Raw genomic sequence first — 26,762 nt, 5'->3', positions numbered from 1 at the left:
TGAGCAACCTGCTCTAAATGGACACTGAGAAAACCTTTGGTATAAACTACAGGATGCATTAACAACACTCATGCACTTTTACAGGGATCCCTTCTTCCTGCTGTTAATTTTTGGATGCTGGCAGGCAGTGGTGCTACCAAAGCAGACTTGCACAGCTTGTAGCATTCAATGCACATTTCCTAACTTGGGCTGTTTGCTTTTTTCCATTTAAATGGAGCATCAGGGAATTCACAGAAGTGTTACACAACCTTGACTTTGGCTTTTAAGGAAATTAAGACTTTCGTGCATTTTATAAAGAGCCAATGTGCAATGCAGAGTCAAAGGAGAAAAACAAAAAACAAAAATGACACAAAAACCCCCTTTCTCCTCTGCAAACCACAACCTGAAAAGATGCAAGGAGAGGCTACTATTGACAGTAAAGAAGTCCAGGACAGTAAAGCACACATTTTGTGCCACAGGAAGCAGATACTTTGTGCAGCAGGAAACAAAAGATGACAGGAATAAGCAGAACTTGTGCTGCCCACATCCCCGTGGCACTGAAGCCTCGTGGCAGCTGGGCACACCAGGACTGACACCCCCAGGACAGGAGCGGTTGCTGTCATTGATGCACCAGACCTTCTGCCAGCCAGAAAGAGATCCCTGTGCTTCAGAAAGTCCAAGGGAGTGTTTCTCTTAATGCTTAAAAAACCCCAAACCAGCCACAAACCAACCAGCCTGCCCCCAGCAGCCTCAGGCCAGTTTAAGGGGAATCGTGGTTACATTTTGCCAGCCTGAGGAAGGCACGATCCCTGCTGATGTCAAGGTTTTGGACTTTGCTCAGAGTAACCAGGGGAAGGAAGTCATTACTGGGAGGCAGCTTTTACCCAGCTTGATTTAACTCCCCAAAATGCAGCAGTACAGCCTCATACCTCTGTTTTCAAAACAAAGTTACCTTTACCTGGGCAGGAACAGTGTTTGGATTAATTCTTCCTTCACACCAGCTGAAGTGAACAGACTTTTTACTAAGTCTCTTGCTGTTGGTTTGTGCTTGGCAGTTTGGCTTCAGCACTCCCAAAACGTCACCATTTCCCTGAGGAAAAGGGAAGGAATTGAGAGAGTTGCAGGAACACACGCAGATACCCACGGACTTGCATCTTTCACCCATTTAATTTGCATCTTTCACCCATTTAAACTGGCACAGATACAACGTTTCAGGCTACACAACCACAAAGGGCACCATGACAGCCCCGAGGATTTCAACCTCACCACCTCCAGTCACCCTTGTTTTACAAAAGGTGAACCCAGCACAGAGACCGTACCTGGGTTCCTCAAGGTGCAGCACCTTTCAGTTGCACTTGGCCTCCTAACAGCTGGACCAGTGTTGGAAGGCATTTGTCCTTTGAAAACTGAAATTCTAGACCTGTGAAATAAGGAGACACCCTGAGCCCAGTACACAGCTGGAGAGCTATAGGTCAATTACAGGCAAACTGAAGACAAACTCAAATGACTAAAACATGATGGTTTTAAAAGAAAAGCTCCTAGAAATGCTGATTTCCAACCTTTCCTGTGCTCAGGCAGGCATACTAGACGTGTGTGCTGTGACTGCTCACTTGCTCCAGACATGCTGTGTTCCCACAGCTACTTTAGGGGGAAAAAAGACCAAGAAGCAGGGAAGGACCCATGCCTGACAGCTAAGGAGGGCTCCCATCCTCCTGTGGTTCACACTTCACAGACACCCAACAGGCTCAGTCTCCATCAAAGCTCACAGCCACCCTCTGTTAGTGCTTTGTCTGTAAAGGCCAGCGTGAACATCATCACTTTGTACCCACGAGAGCACCTGAGTACCTGAGCATCCCAGAAGCTGCATTTGGATCAACTCAACTTCACCATTAAGAAGTAGATCCAGGCAAACATCCACGTTCATACACGTTCTGGTAAGGCAGGGGGGCAAGGGGAAGCAAGGGGGCAGGTATTGACTAAAAGCAGAAGTTTCCACTGAATTCAATGCAGATACTTCAAAATGCGGGAACACTATATTTATTAGGTCAATATTTCATTTTAGCAATACAGTTACAGAATATCACAATGCTGGTTACAAACATAGTATGGTTTGATGGTTACAAATAATGTCGGGCACTGCAGTCTGTGAGAAGTAGAATAAGAAACTTAGTCTTGACAAGTAGGGTGGTCATCAAAGTCTAGTAATGATCAAGATACTCTCATATAAATGAACGTGGCACTACAGGTAGAGATTCTGGTTTAGAGGTGGTTTTTGTGTAAGTCGTTTGATTTATACAGTTATACAGTTCAAGCAACTTTTTTTTTTTTTTTAAATGCTATTAAATTAAAATCCCCTGTAGTTCAATAAAGTATAAAAATAGTACTGAACCTGGTAATATTCAATAAAATGTAGAGTTCATTCACATCATTAAGTAGTAAAGAAATTGTAAAGTTGTAGTTACCATGGCAACATTGCTTCCCATAAAGGAATATACATAAAAGAAAAAAGTTACACATATGGTACCTGTGACAATTATTTAGCGATCCAACACTGAACTTGTGCACCACAAACCAAGTTTCTAAATATCTCTATATATTTATATAGTATATATATTTTATTTTTTCATCTTAAAATTTAGTTTCGAGGAAAAGAAAAAAATGTGCACTTCAACAAACTCACTAAGGCCACTCATGCTATAGATACCTAGGATTGCAATGGAATATTGTTCAACAAGACCCTAGAGCACGCACCTTGATATCACTGAAGGGAAACCTGTTTCACTGCCTAAAACATTCCTGAGATTTAGGGACAAAAGCATCACCAGTGCTGCCAATTTTTTGTACGAAGTTTAGTTCATTTCTACATAGAGGAAATGTCTTCCCTGCTTCTCACAGAAAACCTCACAAGGCCAAGAAACACAAGGTACAACAGGCCAGTCGTGTCCAACATGGAAACAGCCTCAACTAAAGAGTCAGGTTTGCAACTAATATTTGGCCAGTAATTTATAAAACATAAGGAAAAAAAAAAAGGGAAATAATGACATTTAGGGAAAAGAAGGTTTCTGCCCAGGCCACAGGGGGAAGGACCCCTGTTTATTAACAGCAACATCTCCCCACGCTATTTGCTGCTATAGCCTGCAAAGTCAAACCAGATCAACACAAATCAAGTGAAGTTCAACCATGTTCTAGGCACGATGCATTTTCCTTTTTGTGCTCTACCAACACGTAGGACTATAAAAAGGAAATCAAGGTAAATGTGCATTTTTTTTGTACCATGAAAAGCAGCACAATGGCACCTTTAGCAGATTTCAGACTGCAGCATGTTGAAATAATAACTTCATTTTTAAAGTTACAAAAGAACATTGTTGTCCTAATAAGTTAGAATTCAACAACAAAACCCCTTCAAATTATTTAACAAAACCTGTGTGCAAGAAGAAAATAAAAGTCTTAGACAATAGGTATGGACACAGAGTGCACATGAAGACTAGGACACCAAGGCAGACACGTACTGGTTGTAATTAATATCATCCTATAAACGTGACCAAACAACTGTTTGGGGCCAAATAGTTACCAGCTGTTTTACTTCAAGTAGCCGAGGGATATATTTATTTCCAAATATCTTTCTGCAATTTTCCCCTTTTTTCAGCTCTTAATCTTTGTGTACTTTCCCCCTTCCATAACAAGTCATCCCAAACAGCCCACGTCCTAAGAACACCAAGGAGGAATCCTGACATCACCTTCCACACTCTTGTTACCAACTGCAGCGTTCACAGAAAACAGGACACACAAATTACTGATTCAAACAACATTATGCTGAAAATAAAATACTATGGGTTTAACTGAAACAACAGTTACAATAATTTTCCTGAAGGTGACACCTGTCCTCACGGCTTGCATCCCGTTCCTCTGCTGTGATTAAATTACTTACCTTCAAGAAAAACTCAGAAGATGCATTTCCCTGGATTTCCACTCCCAGGTCTCCCCCTTTAATGCCAGCACCAAACAGCACCTGCTCAGCCAGTGGGAGGTGCACTGTGCATCTAGCAAATGCCAATAATTAATGAACTTTATCTAGTGTTTCACAGTTGGCTACTTGAGTCATAGGGGGATGAGCCCTCCCAACATGCCAGGCTTATGTTCAGCCCCCTCCCCAGTACTTACTTTCAGGTGCACATGGAAAACCTGCCCTGGGGAAGGACAGGAGGGAATCCCCCCATTCTGCCTCTGAGGGGAGCAAGGGAGGCGCAGGGTTTGTTGGCAAGTTCTGCACTGGGAAAGCACAGAGCATGGAGAACGTTGGGGACTGCACCTCTGCTTCTCCAGCTCTGTCTGCTGCAGAAGGTGTGGAATATTGAAGTAACACTACCAGAGCTACTCCAACCACACTGGCATGGAGGAACACAATCATTTACCTTCCTCTGAGGTCGTCAGTTGGGCTCCTACTTTTCCAAAAACATCAAACAACAAACTGTAACAGCAGAGACAGTAACAGTAATTAACAACTAAAACCACAATATCTCAAATAGCCTCCAGATGCCAACACAGACATCTTCCAAGAACTCAATTTATGAGATACAGAACCAAAAGCTAGAAAAGGTTTCTGTTATTACACAGAGAAAAAAGATTACATCTGCAGCAAGGGCAGCATTAGGTGAAGGTTCCAAGCTAGGGCATGCAGAGCAGGCAACAGAGCACTTTGTGGGCAGCTGCAAAGTAGTTCTACATACTTCCTGTGCTTTAACAACTTCAGCCATCAGCCACAGCTACCTTTCTCCTGAGTTTACGTGCCTTGGTGTGACTGGAGTTGTGGAGATGCTACAAGGAGAAGTTCAACCCACGAGTCAAGTTCAGGTTTGATTCTGTCACATGGAAAGCATGCTGCTAGTCCTGCAAGGATCATTGCAACTGCTCCATTGCCAAGTCACGCTTCTTGGCCAAAGTCCTATATCAAAGAGAACTCTGGGTAACTTTTAGGACTTTTAATTCCTTCTAGACAAGCCAAAGCACCAAAAGATACAACATGCTGGTGAAGTAGCTTTAGTAAAGAAGGAACAGTACATCCAGCCAGCAAGATCTAAGAACAAAGCTACTGATTAAACAAACTGAACCAATGCATTTGGTTAGAAGACAGAAGTGTGACACCTGCCTAACCTGCCCCGTGTTGGAAGCTCTCCTGGTTGCCCCAGCTTGAAGGCAAACCATGACACACAAACCAGAGCTGAAGTGACAGCAGTGGTTCATGTGCACCACTTTGACTGGTATCAGTCAAACAATGCTCCTCATCCCAGACACAACAACTTGAGATCTTTGAGATTCATTAGTCAAAAGCTGGAAATGAAGACCCAAGACTGGAAACCCTGAACAAAGAAATGGTCTCCAAATAATCCATGTGTAAACTCATACATCCAGTTTGAAGCTCTTAACTTCTGCAGTACAGAAATTACAGCTTCTCTAGAACAACTTTAAGCACACCTTCCCTAAGTTCTGACACTAACACTACATATTTAATTTAATTTTAAACAGTTTTAATAGTACGTCCAAAAAGGATTGGTAACAACTTTGTAGTTCAGTGTCCTGCTGTATGGACATTCGGGGATAAACACATTTTGCCTTGTAGATAGCTGAATTTGTAGTACCTAAAAGCAATCATTAACAAAAATTGCTACAAATAAATAAAGATTTTAAAACCACACCATTTTAAGTTGGCTTTTCACTGAACAGACCTTGAGAATATACTGCAGTCTAAGCCTTAACACCACAGGGGCTTTTAATGCAAATACTTCTCACATCAGTAAAGATATTCCAAGTACGCAATCATTCCATCTGCATTCACTAAGTACACAACTGCATTTTCAAGTTGATATTATTCAGTCTTTCCTCCAGAAAGTTACTTGAAGGCACCAGTATATGAACTATTGGCCTGCAAAATTTCAGTTCTTAAAAGAGCCATCAAGCCCAAGAAGTCTTGTCTGAAATTTCTAGTTCTTCTCTGCACTCTTTCTTGAAGACCAACAAGCAGCTTTCCCTGTCCCAAACTCAAGAAACAAATTAAAAACCAGACCCTAAACAAACCATCCAGTCCAATTCCTGTAGGAACAGGGCTCACTGAGCCTCAGCTTGGACTGACCTTCCATGGCCAAGTTAAACCCCTGAAAATAGGGGGTGAAGGGAGAAAACCCAAAAAACTGACAGAATCCTAACAAGAGCACCGTTTGTGCTGCCATAAAACTGAGGTAACAGCAGTGAGTTGTTTCTAGTTTGCTATGTTACACAGACTTTCCAATGAGTATTACCTCAACATTAAAAAAAAATAATATATTAAAACCAAAAACACCCAAACAAAAAAAAACAAACACAAACAAAACACCACACAACCAAGCAGCCCCCGCAACAGAAGAAAAATTAAGACAAGCTAGTGAGATAGGCATTATTAAAGGATCTTTACAGCTGACTTCTGCTTTTCAAATTAATATAAAGGAATCAGTTTCTGGTTGCACTATTGTTTTAATGTAGAAATGAAGCGTCACAAAAAAGACCTGTTGTGCTTTTTGGCATTTTTCCACTGACCCCTGCAAACTGTACAATAAGTTGTGTTCTCCAGAAACATAAAATTGAACTGGATTGTAATACAAAACTATTAACTGGTATAAACAAGTTACTGCCTCAATTCTTAAGAGTAAGCCCATTCCAAAAGGAAAAGAAGATGGCTGCAGCAAAGAGTTAAAGCGCTTCTAGTTTTTGCTTGTGGCATCAACACTAACAGCTGTATAAGCTCACTAGGTACAGACATGCCATTGCAACCACTAAAGAACGTTCACTTCCTAGTTTTGTATCTATTACATGAATATCATTTTGCACTGATCATACATCTAAATGAAAGGATTCTACTGTAAAAGTGAATGCAGGGGAAGAAATATTAAATTAAAGCCACTGGTCCAAAAACTGTTTCTAGTAGGCTGGTCCACTTTTGATTTTCCTGGTCCTGTTCAGAAGATTAGCACTCTTGGTTGGTACCAAAGAACACTAAGATTGCTGGTCTACTGGATCTTCTCTCACAGATGAACACTGGTCCAGTTCAGGATCTTAGCAACAACCTACGGTCGTTACTTCCTTAACAACCTATGGTGGTTCACAAAGAGTATGTTGCTCTCCAAAGTGGTTATTTGCCACTTCACTTCATAAGGCAGCAGCCAAGGCTGGAACATTCCCCCTTTTCTTGATCTTTGCAATTTACTTTGCTACAATGCGCACAGGAGAAACCTCCTTCTCATGTCACTTCTCATAGTTCAGCATTTATTCTTTCTATGTATCAGAAGAAAGCTCTTGAAGAAACCTTCCATTCAGAACAAGAATGCAACTCTTTTGAACTCAAACAGTTTTATTTAATGTTTTCTTGCAGACTTTCTGCAAAGTAGCTTCTTTTGAAAAAGAGAAAGAAGGGGTTTTCACGAATACCAAGTTAAAAATGTGAGCCGAACTAAACATGCCATACACATGCTGATAAGGATTTAACACACATTCATCCTTATGGGCACTCTTCAGTAGACTGGACCAGTGTTTCAATGCAAATTCCAGCCCCCAGAGAACTACATGGTTTAGATTTCACAGTATGACTTTTCCCCCTGTAACCTGGGGAAAAAAAACCTTAACTGGTTAATTGACCAAGTTCTTAGCTACTCTGTCCATCAATGTTCTGAGACATCAGAAAAGACTGGACCACTTCTTCAGTGGATTGAGGGCTGGTGCTTACGTCCTCCAGAGCATCTGTGACGGAGAACTGCCGATCCCGCAACCGGTTCCAATTGGCCAAAATATTGTGGTATTCAAAAACTTTCTCATAATTGCCAATGGAATTGTACAGTTTAATGAGACCTCTGTAATCATATTCAAGTCCACTGTATCCTTCACCAAAAAGCTTCTTTCCTAAAGGAATCCAAAAGAAAAGATTCAAAGGTTATGCACACAGATGTCGCATCTTATTTTTCATGTAATTTTTACCAACGTTTCTGTTGTGGCAAAACATCATGGTTTTGTTACATTAAATCAAGCACAACAGCAAACACACAAGTTTCCTGGATGATGGTTTGAATTCTATCTACTTTCTCCTCTAAAGAGACTAAAAAACATCCTCAGAGACTCTAGAATCAGATAATTAATTACACCATAGTTTCACATGCATAAAAATCTACCAGTCATACACACAGGGCAGTTTGTGTCACAATTTCACTCTGGATTTCATTCAAACAGAGTAGTTATTTTTCAGTTTTCTACCTTAACATCCCAAGTTTTTCTGTAACACTGTATATAACTGTATGAAGCAAGATTGTTTCTCAAAATGGAGCTGCAGCATGGCCCAAAGGTGCATTTGATTTGGAATTGTAAGTTCACTGTAAATTGTAATGGGCCAAAAAAAGACTTGGTGAGCACAGTCAGGCTGACTGGCACAGTAGTTTTCCATTTCTTTCAAAATCTAACTACATTCTGCACATCAGCTGTAGCCACAGCTCCAAAACACAGCCTAAAGACTAACACCCAAGCTTGTCATTAGTCCATTTCCAGATCCTTTCAAGAGGGAATTCTGATGGAGCACTGAAAATAATACAATTCCAGAATTCAGTCCTCAGAACATTAAAAAACCCCACTATATCCAGATTGAAAACACAAACAAAATAAACATCTTGCATTTCATTAAGTTCTTTGCTAATAAAGTCACACACTGTAAGAATCACCTACCAATTGCTATGGATCTCAAATAAAGCTTTTCAGCATTTTCATATTGATTCATATCATAGTTATAAAGAGAAGCTAGATGACCCACTGACAGGGCAACTTCATAATCTTCTTGACCCAGAAGCTGCTCCTTAATCTGAATTGCCTTGATGTGCATTTCTTCTGCTTCCTGTGAGGATCAAATTCACACAGGTCAGTCAGACACCACTCACCATGCCATAAAAAGAGGAATAAAAGGAAGATTTAAGGAAACATAACTATGTAGTGCCTAGAGTCTGTAGCATTTTTATAAAAGGCTAAAAGTAAGAAAGCCAAAGCCAAATAAAGTTCTCCACATTCTTAATGAAGTGATTCAGCAAACTTTTTCTATCATCAAAATTGCTGGACCCTGTCTCTGAAGGCCTCAGGCATCTTGATGGATTATTTCTGCACAAAGCTTTGGAGAGACACATCACAAAGTACAAGTTTTCCAACAATAAATTAACAATGGAGTTAATAAATGCAGACACTGAGAATGACAATTTCTTGTGACAGACACAGATGCCTTGCACATTTTAAGTTAAGACCTTTACATCAATATCATCTTACCTTAAACTTTCTCATGGACTGATACAGTCTCCCAAGGTTGCCATAGTGTTTTGCTGTTTGTACATTAAACTCCCCAAAGGCTTTTTTAGCTAATTGGAGTGAGGAGAGATGCAAGTCGTGAGCTTCTTGAAGTAACCTCTGCTCAGTCTCCTTGTTGTGACAGTCTATTGCAATCTCCTCCAGGATAAGTGCTGAGCATAGGAGAGAAAAACATCATCACTGTGCTACAAACACAAGTTGTGAACTGGAGGTAGCAGAATGCAAGACACCTTGGGAGACATCTAACCAGGCTCTGTGTATATTACAAACCATTTTCAAACATTTATGAGCAGATATCAATCTCCCAACATATATTTATATATTTTTATATTTTGTATTTTTACTTCCCACCTCCAAGTCTTCCAACTAAGTTCTAAAGAAGTTGTTTTTTGTTTTTTAATTTTACAAGTGTGCTGACAACACTGAGGGCTACAAATATCCTGGGAGTGACCTCCATTTGGAAACAAATACTCAACTTTCAGTGCCTCTGCTAGGGAACAGAATAAACCCATCTGCATGACTGATTTTAAACTGTCCCAGTAATGCAAGTAAGGGTCCTACCTTTAACTCTCTTTGAAGATGCCAAGAGAAGATGGTCTTCTGGGAGGATGTGAGTTATAATGCCAATAGCACGTTCAGCATGGAATCTGAAAGTTCAAATGAAAAAGTCAAGATACATATATGTAAGTTAGCAGCTGATGGATCAAATGTAAGAAACACTAATGCAATGAACAGACACATTTCAATTCTAATTGGAAAGTCTGTAGCATTTAAGAACATTTTTCTCCAGTACAAAATTGGCTGCCAGTACCTGACAGGATTGTACTCACAGAGCATTGTCAAATTTTCCAGAGCTGTACTGGTGAACATAGGAGGAATAAGCCAGGTCTTCATGGGCTGTAGCTACATGTATGTTTTTACCTCCAAATACCGACTGCCGGATATCAAGAGCTGTCTGAAAGAGTTACCACAACACCATTTCATCAGTTAATACAGAAAAAAAAGCCCCCAAATAATCTCATTGTTATAAAGGGGGGAAAAAAACAATCTACTGGCTCTGAAATTCTGTAGACCTGTACCTAGAAGCTTGAGGCAGTAGATATATACAAGCCACTTAAGAGTCAGGGGAAAAAAATGAAAGCAAAACCCCACAGCTGGGGGTATTTTTTTTTTCTTTTAAAGAACAAAAATTGCAGTAATTAAACCAACTTTTAGCTCTGGGAATTAACTCTATGTCACTTTCAGTAGAAACACTGGAGAGTATCAAGATAAACAGAAGACAGACATTTAGTCCTGCTGCATACCTGATAGATTGCAACAGACTGGCATATATTGTCTACGTTGAGCAAGTAAAATCCATAATCTAGTAGCGTGTCAGAATATTTGGGGTGCTTGGCTCCAAAATGCTCCCTGGAGAAACATACTTATATTACAAATTGAGGCAAGTTAAGCATAATTTTTAAGTAGTGGGTAATTCTTATTTAAAGCCACTTACCGGGCAAGGTAGACTGCATGTTTTATCAGCTGTTCAGCCTTCTTAAATTCACGTTTTACAACACAAGCCTAAACAGGTTGAAGTGAAACATATGAGAAGGTGCACACTCGGAACTCCTCTCCTCCAGATGCCACCCCAGTTGCCAAGTACTATCTTGATTTTCAAAATATCATCATGGTTACCAAAGGACTTTTCAATTATTTAAGAAAAGGGTCATAGATAACATTAAAAGACCTACATTTTATTCTGCCATAACAGCCTAACTAAAGGACTAGTACTATACCTAGTCTAGGTTAGAGGAGCAAACCACCTTTTGGCAGATGCTCTCATATGAACTTTGTCATGATGGTCACTTGAATTGCTGTAACTCAGCTTCAGAAAGAAAGAGTAAAACCAAAATCCCCACAGGTCTGAGACTGTGGTGGACCAACCAAATACAAATACCAAGCCATAAGGGCACATGATATGGACCTGGTTACCCAAGTATTCTGGAGGTACCACCTTCCTTATCCAATCTTGGTAGCAGTTTAATTACAAAAGAAACAGGGATGATTTAAAATTCACCTTTGAAGCTTGTCGTAAAACATCCACTACTACTTTTACAGGCAGGCCAACCGTGATCTCCTTCATAGCTTCTATACACCATTTATAAGCCTGTTGAACAAAGAGTTACCAATATAATGAAGCTGGAACTTGACTATGTTGCAATATTAAGAAAAATATTGTTTGGCTTGAAAAGAATATAGATCAATTACAATATAAAAATCTTAAAAATACTCTTTCAATTGATTATGTGCACTGAATCTTGTCTTAAAGACGGAGTTAAAAAGTGCTCTTAAGGTTAATACTGAATGTGCAAGTATTTTATACTAGCCTAAGGCTTATATTATAATAATGACTTTCACAAACAAGCTTTAAGTAATCCTCACAATTCCTATTGTGTAGGACAACTTCACGGGTTGTGTACTTAAGAGCTAAAAACCCCCTCAGTCTATACAGCAGTTACACTTAAGAAGCAGTTCTTTATCAAACAGGTGCAAAGAATTGCTACCTATGTTCTACTATTTATTTTACCTATTAAAATAAGCTTTTTAGTGTATTTCCTTTACAGAGGGCCAACACATACTACCACATACACCTCACTTCTTAATGTTATTCAAAAGTACCATTAACAGTTTGTAGAGTAACTCAGGACAATAAACAGAAAAAATAAATAAATCAACAAATCAAGTCTGGTATTGCCTCACAGGTATGAAAAAACACCAGGAACTCCAGCTAGAAAGATCCTGTGCAGAATGAGTCACTCACAGAACATCCTGGCAGGTTTCATAACCAGTTTTCTGAACAAACCCAAACCCCCACTCACCTCATCGTAGTGGCTCTTGGCAAAGAGCAGTGCACACAGCTCCCCGTAGAGCGCCGCTTTGTTTGCTTGCTGACCGTGCTTTGCGAGTTTGTCCATGTAAGACTGAGCCAGTTTGAACGTTTCTTCTCCCAAGTGATATTTACAGTTCCCATTTCGAACGTGCAGCAACCTGAGGAGGATATTAAGTGATCTGAAAACTGGTGTCTGAATAAACCATTGCAACAAAGCAGGACCGTGGATCTACAACTTGGTATTACACTAACAATAGAACTGGGCAGTCATCCCAACAAAACTGCCCTGTCTGGATTCAGAAACACAGAACAACTATCTACAGAACATTGTTTCAGTGCACCCTGCTTTGTCTCTTGCATGGCAAGAATTTTTACTGTTGGAGATGATTTTACATATTGATGCAGCTTCACATATCTCAGTGCTTGAACCACTTTAGCCTGGTGGCTTTGTGTTTTATTTTTCATAAAACCCATTCTTCTCAATGCTGACAAAATTCCATTTCCAAAACCCTGTAATATATAGTATTAAAACCTTTCTACCTCCTTCCCAAAGTATGGTAAGCTGAGACAGACACTAAGTACAGACATGGTGGGTTTTTATACCTTTCTGCACTTTTTTTAAGTAGCACAGTGCTTCACAAGTGGGCATTTTTTGGGGGATGCTTGGGGAGATGAACAAGATGGTGTCTTCACAAGAGAGTCAATCACATCCATTTGACATACTCAGCACTGACTTAGCACCACAAGAAGAGACTGTGTTGACCCAGTTCACAAGAACTCTAAACAAAAACCTCTCCCCTCTCCTTGCCCCATCTCCCAACCCACTGCCTTCTCATCTAAAGGATTAACAGAAACTTCATGAAACAACAGCCAAATGTAGACAATAAACACAGCACTACTGAAATATACTCGTTTCTCTAAAGAAATAACACTTTCAGCTTCTGGCATCTATTTAAAACAGAAGCAAAGAAGGTTTTCTGTAAGGGTAAGCTGATGCTTATTTAGTTAGAGAGATCCATTAGAAACGTGTTATCACATTCCAAGCCTAAAGCACAGAATTCTATTCCCACCCATTGCAGGCTAAGAAGAGACAGCTGCTCCTTCTCTATTGCCAATGCTTGCTAGTTAGCAGACATGAAATTTTGGTAAATTAACCTCCATTGTCCCTCCTGGAAGTCTTTTATTAGGCAATGAGGAACAGATATTGAAAACCATCAGGCAAGCCTTTGCAAATCAGGAAGACAACATAATGAGAGATCCACAAAGTGCAGCAGAATGTAATGAATGCTGTGTTGCAGAGAGGCTAACACTCTGAAAACATGAGCTCAGGTACAGTGTTTTATACCTATTATCACACATCACAACAGATCTTCCAATAAACTCTTAAGGGGGAAGGAAGGAACACTGAGGTTTTTGACCAAATGTTTCTCTTCTCTAAAGCTGAGTAGAGATTTAGTGCTTTTGGAGCCAAGCCTCCTGCAATAGCAAAGTAATACTGCAAAATCTGCCCTAATCATTCAGCCTGCCTCTAGCACAGCCTCCCCTTACACTTTCTATTGAAATGTATTATGAAACTCTAACAAGAAAGGAAATAAAAGTTCACATTTTCACAAGAAGGGACTGGTAAGCAAGCACACAGCAAATATCTATTTGCCACTGAGGGAGAAGATCAAAAGAAAATACCTTCAAAACACCCCTGAAATAAGCTACATAAACACCAGCTTTCCAAGGAGAAACAGCAATGCAGCTCAAGAACAGAGAGAAAAAAAGCAACAGCCACATTTTTCCTTCAAGAGGGTCTGAAAACCAAACATGATGTAGAAGCGCACTGTGTTCTTGGTCACAGGCAGCAGAAAAACTAACATTCAAGCAAGAGAGTAATTTTAAAGAGCCTAGAAACAAAAACTAAGCAATCACAGTTTCCCTAAAGAGGCAAAGTATTTTGGCTACACCATTCCTTTGGGAGCTGCTATGCAACATCAAAAATACAGAGTCCAAATCCCATGTAATGGTACGAGGCAGTAGGGATAGCACTGCAATTTAGATAAGTGCCTAGGAAAGATAATATCCAGTGTCTGAATGCTTCAGTGATAGTGCTTAAAACCAAACGAATTCACAAAACCCAAGCTAAACCCAACCCAATCCTCTAAGATAAGCAGAGTTTATTTGATCCAGTTTGGAATAACAAGAAATCCTTTATTAATCCAAAGGAATTTTAGAAGATAAAGCCAAGAAGAAGAAAAAAATGCCTTAGGACATTTATGCTAATAGCTATGAATCCTCTTTGAAGTCTGCAATAAGAGCTTTTGGGGAATAGCTTGCCCCTTGCCAAAAAAAATAGTTCTCTAAGATCATATACTCATAGCAAACAATGTTACAGAGCAGCTTGGGAAGTCCAAAAACATCAGAAAAAAACCCAAGAATCAGCAAAAAAGTGAAACAATCGAAGTGGGAGAAGCATGTATCTGTATTATGTATTTGTGCTTTATTGTTTAACATAAATTCATCTGAGAAAGCAAACCAGAAGGATCCCACCACATGCAGAAAAGCAGCATACAAGCTTGTAGAAAACTCAAATCTTCGCATTTTCTCATATCTGCATATATTTATTACTGCTAGCACACACACACCAAATTACGTCTAAATAACAAAACAACTTTGATTTTCAACTGCATTCTGTAACTAATGCAATGCATTAAACTCCCAGAGATTAGACTTCCTAGCTTTTAGGGTAAGAGCAGTCACTTGTATAAGTTGTATTTTCAGAAGCTGAACATAAATTTTGTTCTCTTAGAACTCCAAACTCCAGTGCAAGCACAGAGGTAAGAACAAGGTATTCTACAGTGGGGATTAGATTTTAGCAAGTTGATCTTACTGCCTCGTGATTCTGAAGCAGAGTATAACAACAGCTCTCTCCCACAAAAAGGCTTTCAGATTTTACATACTTAAAGCTTCTGAAAGTGTTTCTAATCCTCTGGATTTGATCCATTTCCAAATAAACAATGCTGTCTGATTGTTTGGGAGATGCCTGAACACAAAGCAGTGTCTCCTCATTCACACTGTTGGCCAGAGGGACTTAATGTTACTTGCAGGTCATCAACCTCAGGACAAGAACAATGCCAGTCCTCACCCAAACAGAATTAACATCTCTGGTTCAAAAGAGTTCATCCTAACACTGGGTGTTTTTTCTGTAGAAGTGAGAAATCTTTCCACATCTGTGTGGCTCTACCCTGTTGTCTAACAGAGAGAGTTCCCCGTTTTTCCTTTCTTTACCTTGTTTTCCTATGTGGAGAAGAGGAGGGTTTATTTTTAAAGCAACGTTTCCAGCTTGCCAAACAGCCCAATGCAACTAGAAAACTTTTTTTAGATTAATGAGAAGGCAAAGGATCAAGTACTAACAGCAGTACTATATCCATCATTCCCAGTTCTAGGAAGGTGTGTGTGTGCCCAGTCTTCTCCTGGCATCATCTTATTTCTGGAATGAAAGCCAATGGTATCTGGCAGAGCAGCAACTGTTGCCACAGCCCTCTGGTTGGCACAGCAAACACGCAGCTAGTGGCAAAGCTTATTTACTCTTCATATTTGTCCAACCAGAAAGAAGATGCAGGGTTTTTTGAGCAGTTTTCCAAAATAAGTCTTCTCTTATATTCAGATACATACTTTGTTGTTCATTAGAGCAGCCAAAAAACCCCCAAACAACCTATTTCTAGCATGCTCACTAGCAGACAGGTATTCAAGTGTGCACCTGTAGCACACAAAAAAGGTCAAGTCATGGTGTTACCAATGGCAACTGGATAATCTTTGAGGCCTCTGTGAATGGAATTCAAAAACAAGGTGGTACAAAACCCAAATGACTCCTAAAGGCAAAAATTCTTTTCCAAATGTTAAAACCTGAGGTTGAAGGTGTCCACAAGAACTGAACATCTAGATATTGAGCTAATCACATAGTTAAGTAGCTCAGCATGGAGCAAGAGAACCCACTGGATCTGGAATCAGGAAAGGTATGTTGTTGTATTTCTGCTCAACTGTATTGATATAATTTGTGTCTGGATATGGCAAATTCTCTTGTAGGAAATACAACTTCAGCAAACACCAACGTAACATTCCTTCACATGCAAAAACCCTTGAAAAAAACCAAGATGTTGGAGCCCTCTTACTGCCCAGCAGTAACAGAACAGGAAAATGGTGGTTTTTTCCATGGAGCTATGCTGCCAGTTTACAAGCTGAAAACCAAGGGAACAGTGCAAAACCAGCAGCACCTGATCTTCAGCTCTAGCCAAGAAAAGATTTTGGTGCACCAAAAGACTACAGGGAGCATCTGAAGTTTGATGGCTCCAAGGCAGTTGGTAATATATGAATGTGCACTTCACAATAAGACACCCAGGAAGGAAAGGTGAGCTCACCTTACACAACATTCCACAGCACGAAACCAATGAAGGATTTCATCGTGGAGGGTACACAACTGAAGGCAGGAAAGAAACACCTTCTCAGCATCACTGTACCAGCCTGCATCTGAGAGGAAACCCCCTGGAAAAAAAAATCAAAACCAAACAGAAACATGAGCACCAAAACATCTTTAAGAAGAAAAAGGGTTTGCTCAAGTCTTGTAAGAAAACTTATTTCTCAGAACTGGACATGACAAACAGGAATCCTGTCAAGGCTAAACCCTCCAGTCCTGAACTGAAGAGGATGAAATACAAGAGCAGAAGAACTCGCCATCAGTTGAAGATGACTTTTTGTTACATAGTTTACCTACAGTTTTCTGTCAAGAAATATTTACCAATACTAAAATTATGCAAAGTCCTAACATTAAGCATCACATCTGCAATCAAATTTTAAATCGAAAACATTTGAAATAGCAAAGATAAGCTTATATAGTCTCAGATAATAAAACTCAATATATTTTTCTTAAGACAACAAGTAGCTTTCTAAAAGTGACATTCTAAAACCACACATTATTTAAAATCACAGACATTAATATGAAAAAAATAAACAGTATTAGCTTGAAATTTGCATGAAGGAATCATACTTTAACCACGAGTTACCTAAAACAAAACCAATCTGGATTGCTTTTTCTTTCACAGCAGCATCTGACTCTGCTATGTAGGAGCACCGTCTGCTGAAAGAATAGGCCAGTACAGAAGCAACTTTTACTCCATGGTCCATCAAAGCCTGAAAACAGTGATGAAGCAGATGTCTGAAACAAAAGAAAACAAAATTTGACATGAAGTTTTTAAAACATTGCAGTCAGTTGGCTCTTAAGTGCCATGAATTCAAGTGAGTGGTGATTCAGAGAAATAACTCCAACCCTCTCTCAAACCACAATCTCAAGGCTAATGGATTGCAGTTGTTGGAATATCCAACAAATAAAGTGAGTGTACGCAAGGTTCTTTAAAAGGACACTCCAGTGTAAGTGAAACACAAGCAAGCCACACAATATTAAAACTGGAAAATAACATTTTCTGCTAAAACTTAGAGGGGAGAACCTCAAATCCACCCTCACCCCACAACTCCCACAGAAATCACAGATAAATGAGCAGCGATGAATCCACTGCCATCACACACATGCACACAAAGGGAGGGAGGTGTGTCTGAAGACTCAAAGTTTACTCTGGTTACAAAGAATCTGATCTAAAAAAGTTAAGTTCTTAACATTGCACCAGAAATTGGAATATTTAATGCCAGGAAACCTCTTTAAACTGGGATGATCCAATCAGCTTGATAACCTTTCATTTAGGATTTGTTACAACAGCAAGAAAACTAGAGACCTCTTCCCAATTCAAAACCTAGATCAAGAGGTAAGAGCTGAAGTGATAATTATTTGTATATCGAGATACCTACCTTTTATCTAAAGCTCGTAGCACCTTTGCAAAAACTTCTAGCTCACAAAATTCACTACCCAGCTGGCATAAGCGGCCCTGTTGGTAAAGCTGAAAGAAAAATATAAATAAATTGCAAGATTTAAGACAGAGTTCTGCTGGGAAATTTAGCTAAAGTGTAAATACGACTTATAATGAAGTCTAGACTTCAAAATATTGAAATACAGCAGACTAAGATTTGTTCCACTATCCCCACATAGGAGCACAACTTAGTCTTTAAAAACTAAGCACAGAAGTCAGAACAAAAATACTATTAGTAGCTTCATTGGTAACAAATGCTTTGAAAAAGAAGGACTCAGAATCTGGCATACAGCAGTGCAACCAGATTTTATATAGTATATAAATAAATATGTAAAAGACCCAAATCCACAAGTTCTGCAAAGGATGACTCAATATCCAGAGCTAGAGGCCTGAGCCCTGACCCCATTAATACCGGAGCTTACACAAATTACACAAATGATTCCTGCTCATGCATTTATTAAAGGCAATGGTTAGTTCAAACTAATTTGTCTCTGCAGATCAGCTAATCCATCAGTTGACTTATTCATAAAAAACAAACCACGGAGGGAGTTCTTTATGCAACGCATGGTTAAGTTGTGAAACTACTTGCCACGTTATGCTATAAATTCAAGAATTTACACAGGTACAAAAGTGACTGTACAAATATATGTCAGAAAAACCCTCTGTGGGCTGTTAATTCCTGATGTCTTGAAGCCTCTGAACCACAAATGACAAAGTGGAGTATGTAACCTAAGGAAGCACTGCTGGGCACTTGCCATAGTCCTATGCACCACCAGCAGCCTCTGCTAGAGGCACAGTACTGGATCACACAGGGCTGTTGCAGGACAACCATTTGTTACTCTATGTGTTATAGAAAAAATACCCCTGGTCCACCCTTACTTTATATAAAAAAATAAAATTAAAAAAAAACCCTTCCTGTGAGGCAGCAACTGCATGGGGAAAAGGGAAAATTTTAATATTCCTCTGAGATTTTGTCCTGTGTCTGATTCATCTTTTTCTCCATGAACACTGGAAGTAGATTCAAAACAAAGTGTGTGAGAACATCTCCAGCCAGATGTTTTAGTCAGCTCTTCTTATAAAAGCACATGACACTGCTTCTACAGCTCAGCAAGTTTGCCATTTTAACAACAGAACCTACAAAAAAACTTCAAAAATACTTCGACCTAATAATGTCAATTGCCAGAAATGAATGTTTTCCTTTTAGTCATCTATTTTCCTGGGGAAAAAAAAAAGAAGCCTTTCAAAAAAACAGTCTAAGTTTGCATGCAAAGTTACTCCTCAGATAAAACAGCACTTCAAAGAGATCTCAGTTTCTTCTGGAGCTATATTCTCTCTGGCAGTAAAAGTACATCAAGTCTGATGTATTTAAAAACTACAGTCATGGTTAAGTGTTCTCATTTTCTTCAACACAGCTGTCTAATAACTGTTCCATGAAACCTAGACATTTTCCACGATAAAAAAGATTATTAAATCTTGCCTACTATTCCATGCCAAAAACTGAAGGCTGGAGATCTTATCAATAAGAGGAGATCATTTCTGGAAGAAACTATGACAAATACCCAAGCTATTTTACTAGGATTAAGGACAATCAAAAGTACTATCACATGTTCAACAATGAGACTTCCAATCAAGTACATTATCATTTCCTCTTAACACCCTGCAGTGCTAACTACAAATCCCAGAGATTATTCTGATTCTAGTTTACCAAATACTAGCAGTATTTGTAGTAAGACTTATTAAAATTAATATATTTATCAGTTTATAAAAACACATATTGTACTTTGCCCACTGTTAATGTGATTCTTAAATTGCTAATGAATAAATGCCCTGGTTGGGTGGGACAGAGGGAGAAGTCCCCAAACTACCCCTTCCATTTTGATATATCAATTATTTCAGGCACATGTCAAGTGTAGCCTCCAGCCCAAAGGTCCAAGCCTGCACATCTCTCACCCTAATTCGTATGTAAACACTTGCACCATTCTGCCACACAAAAAAACCCAACCTCTTTTTCACTGGTATAACCAGAAATACAGAATCCTTTGGACATTTACCACACTATTCACCTTCCCTTGACATACTGGCAAACATTGTTAAGGAACTTTCTCAGCCTGAAGTCTCTTGAAACTGTTCTAGCTGTTCCAGCAATATTCTCAAACTAAATTTGACATGGAAATAGTGAGTATATGTCAAACTGTGAAGCAATTCTGGGAGATGCAGTAATGCTCATTTGTTCATTGAGAAGCGGTTGCAAACACTGAAGAAATTATGCTCTTATTAAAACTCTAGAGAGACAAAATTCCTGACCACAAGCCTCGATACATCACATAAAAAAATAAACAAAATAGTGATTCAAGAAAAACATGCCCTGACAAGAATGGCAGAGGTTTGGACTTGTGAAGAACTATTCTTTTTTAAGAAACTAATGTCTTTTAGACACCAACTTAACCTATTTGGAGCTTAACAGATTTATTTCTCTTCAACTATAGAAAAAAATAATAAAAACCTAAAATATGACTTCCAACTTCATCAGCTCACACTGACACATTAATGATGGTGCTGTAGACAGGAAGCAAGGTATAAATTTGATATATAGGTGTATCATTACACACATGCATAATCAAACTGTTTTGCATGCCTGTGAGAAAACCACCCTGATCCTCCTTCAGGATCTAAGGGTTAATATTTAACTCCTAACAAATCCCCCTAAACATTCAAAAGCTGCATATAGTGGTGTCCCCAGTTAAACATATTATTAATACAATGAGATCAGTTACAAGTTAATGTTATCAGGCACATGTAATTCTATTAAAGTTCTTGTCAGATTTCTCTTTCTGAATAGATTAAGCTGAGCTCTAACAGCTTCCCACCCACTCCACTTCCTGTACCACACCAGCAAAGTTTTTTGTTTCTCATCTACAGAGTCCAAGGGATACAAAGTCAGAGCCTTACAGTCACCCAAGCATATGATTCTCCACAGCTATAAGTGGGGAAACACAGCTGGCTTTGAAGTTAAATCAGTAGAAAGGAAATGAAGTGGAAATAGGAATTACCATTTCAGCAGGAGCTGAACACCTCTGTTCATGATGTAACCTCATTGCCTGAATTATCATTATGAGTCCTAGAGTCTAAGACTCAACAAGGATACTGAAAAAAATAGGGAAGCTAAAGAACATCAGGATTAGAAAATGTGTCCCACAGTTAGAGGTTCAGAAAAAGAAACAGCAAACTGAGTATTACAAGTTAAAAGAATAGTAAGCAAAGGCAAGAAGTTTCAAACCAGTCAAGACAAGAAGGAAAGTTTGGTTCTAAACTAAATTTAGACTAGATATAAGGCACATGTTAAAATAAAAAGAACTGGAAAAAGCTCTTAAAGTGATTATTCTCCTTCACTGTGAGGCTTTAATTTAACAAGGTGATACAAGGATACGATTTAATTCCAGCAGCATTCAGTGAAGTCCTACTGCTCACGCTACTCTGGAATCTAGCCAGGTGAAGAAATGAAGAATTAAACACATGAAGAAATCACTGTAATTTCCCACATACATGTTTAATTTCTGACCCCCAAAAATACACCCCTATGAATGTAATTAAGGCTTTGTCAAGTTACCCTGATCAGTCACAGCAGAAATCCTACAAAATTTGGCCCATTTGCTCTGTAATTTTTTGCCTCCACTCACACATTGATTGCTTATGACCTTGTTTGTCCTCCTCTAGTCAGAAAATCTCAAAACTAAAGCAGCACAGCTACACTTGATGTCATGGGCACTTCATCCTCTTCACTCTAATGAAATACGCAAGTGACCGAAGCCTTGGGACAAGCTAATTTTCTCCTGTTCTTACATAAATTATGTTTATAATTACTCTCCATCAGCAGAAACCATCTCTACTGCAATGCAGGGAATGGATGTTCCATTGCCTGTTGTGAACAGTCAGCAAATTCCTGTTTATTCATTTTGTTTGGTTCAAAGAATACCTAGATGTGATACAAGAACTTATTAGCCATGTTCTTTTTTGGATTAGCAGAATACAGTGAGGAGACAGGATACTGCAGCTTCACTCATTATTATACAAGTTGGAGCGAGAGGTTCTAAACCCACAATCTGTTACTTTGACTCCCATCAAGCTAGAAGCACTTCAGAATTTTTATCTACCACTTCACAGAGAAAGCATGATTATAACTTTTTGGATTTTGCCTAAAAATTAAATGCAGAACAAGTTAGCAAAGTGCAATTATTAAAGTTTACAGGTCTGCACGAACTAAACCAAATTAATATTGTCTCCAGTTGTTCCTGTGGTTCATGATCTCATCAAAAAACATCCAAAGAACATTGGACCTAAACCATCCTCAAAAAAAAAAAAAAAAAGGAAAAACACACAATCCAGAAAAGACCTTCCAAAAGCAAAATAAACATTGGATGAAAATCCTTATTAGCCAGTACAAGTCCAAGATCAGCCCACTGGTGCGTAATTGCAACAAACACCTATGACAAAGACTAATGAAACTAATGAAGCAAGGTCTTATCAAATCCATCCTGAGAACCAAAGAAATCAGATAATGACCCAGAATATAAAGCTGAGGCAGGGGGGAAAGAACTGAATTCTATATAAGACACTAACTGATCAGTTATCAGGCTAGATAGCTCAAGATAGCAGAAACTAGATTCTTTACATGAACATCCTCCCTCAAAACACCATCCACTCCCTAACCAACAAAAAATGTAATCTTTTCTTCCTTCCTCCCCCCCCCCCAACCCTGGGGGAAAAGGGGGTGTTACAGTTTATTCCAGTTGTTGGTAACTTTTTACTACTGAATTTTGGCAATTGCAAATGCTGCCTACCTGCTATGCATGCCCTTTCTTAACTGAGATCCAGCATATTTCTTTCTTTGGCTTCTAAAAGCTGGACACTCTTTTCCCTCCACCTCACATCCTTCACCCTCAAAAAACCAAACCAAACAAACACAACCAAAACAAAACCAAAACAAAACCCTAGCTAGCTTTATTAGGAAAAAACACAACCAGGATTTACATAAACCTGGCAAAGAAACAAAAGAAACAAAAGATTATAGGCTTGCCTTTTTCTTTTACCTCAGATGCAGGTGTTATTTGTAACAATACTAGTTACTAAGCTCTTTCAAATACAAGATATTTAAATATTTTTAAGCACAAATGCAGACTTGAACATTTCCAGGATATCCTCACTAGTATTCTACTCTACCTCTTATTTTTCTACCAGTTGCAAGGAAAAGCCAAACGTAATTTGAAACAACAAAAAAATAAAAAAATAAATCCAGTAACACCCTGCTGGACCAGTACAGGTTTGTTGTTTTACTACAATCACAATTATTTGATATTGTCTTTTCAAGCATTAGTCATTGTTTAAGAATAAATATGCTTAGTATTAGGAACCTGCCTACTTTGTCACCTTGCAGCTGAACTCATTCCTTAACGAGTCCCCAGCAAAGAACATTCTGCAACTACCCCAGGTTTGGCTCCTCACTGTTAACTGGGAATGCACACGTTTATAGGGCAGGTCCTAGAAGGTAATGATTCTGGATATGTTGAATTAAAAGTAATTGGATTTGTTCAGGAATAGGAAATAAAGGCAATTTATTATGGCAATAGAGCCAAACACTGGAATAGAGGGTACCCTGGGGAAAAAAAACAAAGATCAAGGAGCTCTGCTAGCATTCTCCTCTCTTTTAAATAATAGCACATGGACCATCTTGGCTGCTGTACCAGTACAGTGTCCTACCCGTGTCATCTTCATCAATCTGAACAGGTTGACAAACCGTGCAATTCTGGTAGATGTTAAGTTCAAGTGTTCATGCCAATGAATACAATACAAAAATCTTTGTACGGTCACAGCAAATTAACATCAGTGTATCAAAATAAGATCTGTTGGATACCACTTTTTTTAATCACAAACATGAGTAACACCTGGACAACAAACCATTACTTGCAAGTTAGACGTGAAAGCCTGAAAACATTTTTATTGCTTTTAATAATCACAGAAGGTGATTCTCTGTCTTTTTCAAGGTCTAAATGCAAGTATATTAATGCATATCCTCAATTACACACCACTTTTCCTCAGCTGTATTTAAAGAATATCTACTATTCCACAGGATACTAACAACTGACACCTCCTCAACACAGCAGAAACATCCACCATGTGGTCAGAACAAAGATTTAAAAGTCTTCTAGTTTGTTTTACTTCAAAGACTGTTAGTGACTTTGGAAATTCTATTTCTGCCTTAAAGAACTTGATGGTGAGGATATACGGCACACAGCTCAGCAACCTGAAATGGTATTTAATGTCCACATGATTTTGAAAATAACTGCATCCAGAACCAAAACAGTAAAACAAGTACCACACACAGCACGAGAGGATTGTCCAAAGGTGTGACCCTGTTCTCATTCCAACCTAATTCAGCCATATCATTTGTATTGCTGTAGTCAGCCATCCAATACAGGAATCAAGAACCAGTTACTCAGTGTTGTTGGGGTGCATGCAAAAATGCAAACACTGTTCCAAAAGACTTGTAATCTGAGCTAGGCTTCAAGGCACCCACTGCAGGCAGACATTTCTGCATGTAGAACACCAGTTAGTAAGGGCTGAAGACTCCTTTCAGCATCCCATCCAAGGTTTAGTTTCATTTGTGTATGAGCTGATTTGAATGTGACTAGTAAAGATGACAGGTTCTCCGACATAGGAAAGATATTTAAAAAAACAACTAGTGAAGACATGGCAGGCTGGCCTACCCCTGGCAGCAATGGGGAAAACACTTACTGCAGTATGCAGCCCAGCTTTATTATTCTGTGTGTGGACATCTCGTAGATGTGTATTTATAAGAGGAACACAGGTGCACCTTAAACATTTCAGATTATAAAAAATTTACCTGTTGTAAAACACAGGAATAATAGGAAAAGCACCGCAAATTACTGTAATGGACAAAAGTTATCCTGGCTAGTGATCAGTACAACAGAAATGTTATTTTGAGGGCAGGTACTGAGCAGGTACACGAGCAGAACAGATTAGAAACTCTCTCTAGAATTGAAATGCACTGCATCTTCATTATGGAGCAACTCCATATGAGTCTGATCCAAAACAACCACTGAAGAGTGCTAATAAAAGGATAATAAGTCAATGATCTATTAAGTCCATCCACAGGTGGGTTTTTAAACAATCTGGGAATAACACACACTTGGATAGTTCTATCATTAGAAGGAGGTTTTGTTTTTATGCTTTTAAATGCCACAGAGTATCATCCTGTCACCCGAATAAATACCAGGTCAGGCAATGCCATGAAAGTTTATTCATCAATATAGGTCATACCTACTTACAGTTAAAAACAATCCCCAAAAAATTCTTCCACAGTTATTTCTGTATCTTTAGCCTTTATCTGACAATTCCCATATGTCAACCACATCACTCTTGTGAGCATGCTCACACGTGGTAGAAAGGGGTTTCCATATTTCTCAAAACGTAAGACAAACAAATAACAACTAGCACTCAGAAAATGTAAATGCTAGAAACAATTTCCCTGTCTCTAGATTAGCCTTCCGTATAAACAATGTTACTCTCTATATATGTGATAAGCCAGTATCCCTGGTTAAGATTAATCTAAAGAATTACTTCACTATTACCCATCGTAGGTTTTTTTAAACACAATGTTTCTCTCCTGAGGAATGCTCATTTCCAGCAGTTCCTCTACATGGATGAAATGCCAATTTAGTGGACAATAGAAATTAATGGACCATCTCGATCTACCTTTTACTCTAACTCTGGATATTTTAGAGGCAGCTGAATGAGAAACATCCCTTCCATTAAAAAATTATGTAAGGCTAATAAATTATATCATTAAATGAGTCTCAATTATTTTCATCTGGTTCCTACCAAATCATTTAAGAAGGTACAAGAACATGCAAACTCTGTTCCTTCCAGCTGACATCACCTTCGCCAATACATTAAGAAAAAAAAAAAAAAAAAGGAAAAGGAAAAAAAGCAGATCCCAAGACAGCCAGCTTAGTCTCTCACCCTGCTTCTACCCCGTCTCCAAAACCGGGGGGACACTTTCCCCCGCGCCGGGCCCTCGCCCCCCAGCCCCCAAGGACAGGCCCTTTCTGGGCGGCGGGGCTCCCCAGCCGCCCCCCCGGGCCAGGCCCCCGCCGGGGCAGGGGGTTCAGCCGCAGGGCCCCGGCCCGGGCCTCACTCCCCCCCGAGCCTCCCCTCCTTCAGCCGCAGCCCGGGCGGCCCCACACAGGCCCTCACTCCCGTCCTTCGGGCCCTACTCCGCACCGGCGGCCAAGCGGGGCTGGCGGGGGCCGAGGCCCTGCGCCCCTCACCTCCCAGACCCCCCGCGGGAAGCCCGGGCCGGGCCGGGACCGGACCTGCCCTCCCTCCTCCTCCTCCTCCCCAGCCCGCGGCTCCTTCTATCTCCCCCAGGCCGTGCAGGGCCCGGCCCCTCTCGGCCCCCCCCGCCGCTTCCCCGTACCTTGTAGTAAACGTCGAACTGGATGTTCTCGGGCAGCGAGCGGATGTCCCGGCGCCGGGCCCGCCCGTAGCTATCCACCACGGCCGAGATCGCCGTGTTATAGAGCGTCTCGGGCACCCACTCCAGCTCCACCGCCGCCATCTTGGGTGTGCGGAGCCGC

General features: G+C 39.7%; 1 protein-coding gene across 1 annotated transcript; it reads right to left on the bottom strand.

Moving 5' to 3' along the window:
• Positions 1-2,000: 2,000 nt before the first annotated feature.
• On the bottom strand, positions 2,001-26,762 carry APPBP2 (amyloid beta precursor protein binding protein 2). Its single transcript, XM_051635402.1, has 13 exons — positions 26,603-26,762; positions 18,050-18,138; positions 17,254-17,405; positions 16,612-16,735; positions 12,198-12,366; positions 11,396-11,485; positions 10,832-10,899; positions 10,641-10,746; positions 10,167-10,291; positions 9,898-9,983; positions 9,298-9,488; positions 8,713-8,878; positions 2,001-7,902 (listed from the first exon to the last, which is right to left on the bottom strand). The coding sequence occupies exons 1-13, from the start codon at positions 26,741-26,743 to the stop codon at positions 7,649-7,651; spliced, it is 1,761 nt and encodes a 586-aa protein (XP_051491362.1). The 5' UTR covers positions 26,744-26,762; the 3' UTR covers positions 2,001-7,648.

Source organism: Apus apus, chromosome 18, assembly GCF_020740795.1.
Source record: "Apus apus isolate bApuApu2 chromosome 18, bApuApu2.pri.cur, whole genome shotgun sequence".
NCBI classification, from domain to species: domain Eukaryota; kingdom Metazoa; phylum Chordata; class Aves; order Apodiformes; family Apodidae; genus Apus; species Apus apus.
This window is presented reverse-complemented; position numbering and strand designations above follow the sequence as displayed.

Excerpts from the sequence above, each read along its gene's own strand:
- APPBP2 (XM_051635402.1), bottom strand. The coding sequence starts at position 26,743 with ATGGCGGCGGTGGAGCTGGAGTGGGTGCCCGAGACGCTCTATAACACG. Across the intron at positions 10,900-11,395 it reads TTTTACGACAAGCTTCAAAG|GCTTGTGTTGTAAAACGTGA; the intron begins GTGAATTTTAAA and ends CAACCTGTTTAG. Across the intron at positions 7,903-8,712 it reads TTTGAGATCCATAGCAATTG|GAAAGAAGCTTTTTGGTGAA; the intron begins GTAGGTGATTCT and ends GGATTCCTTTAG.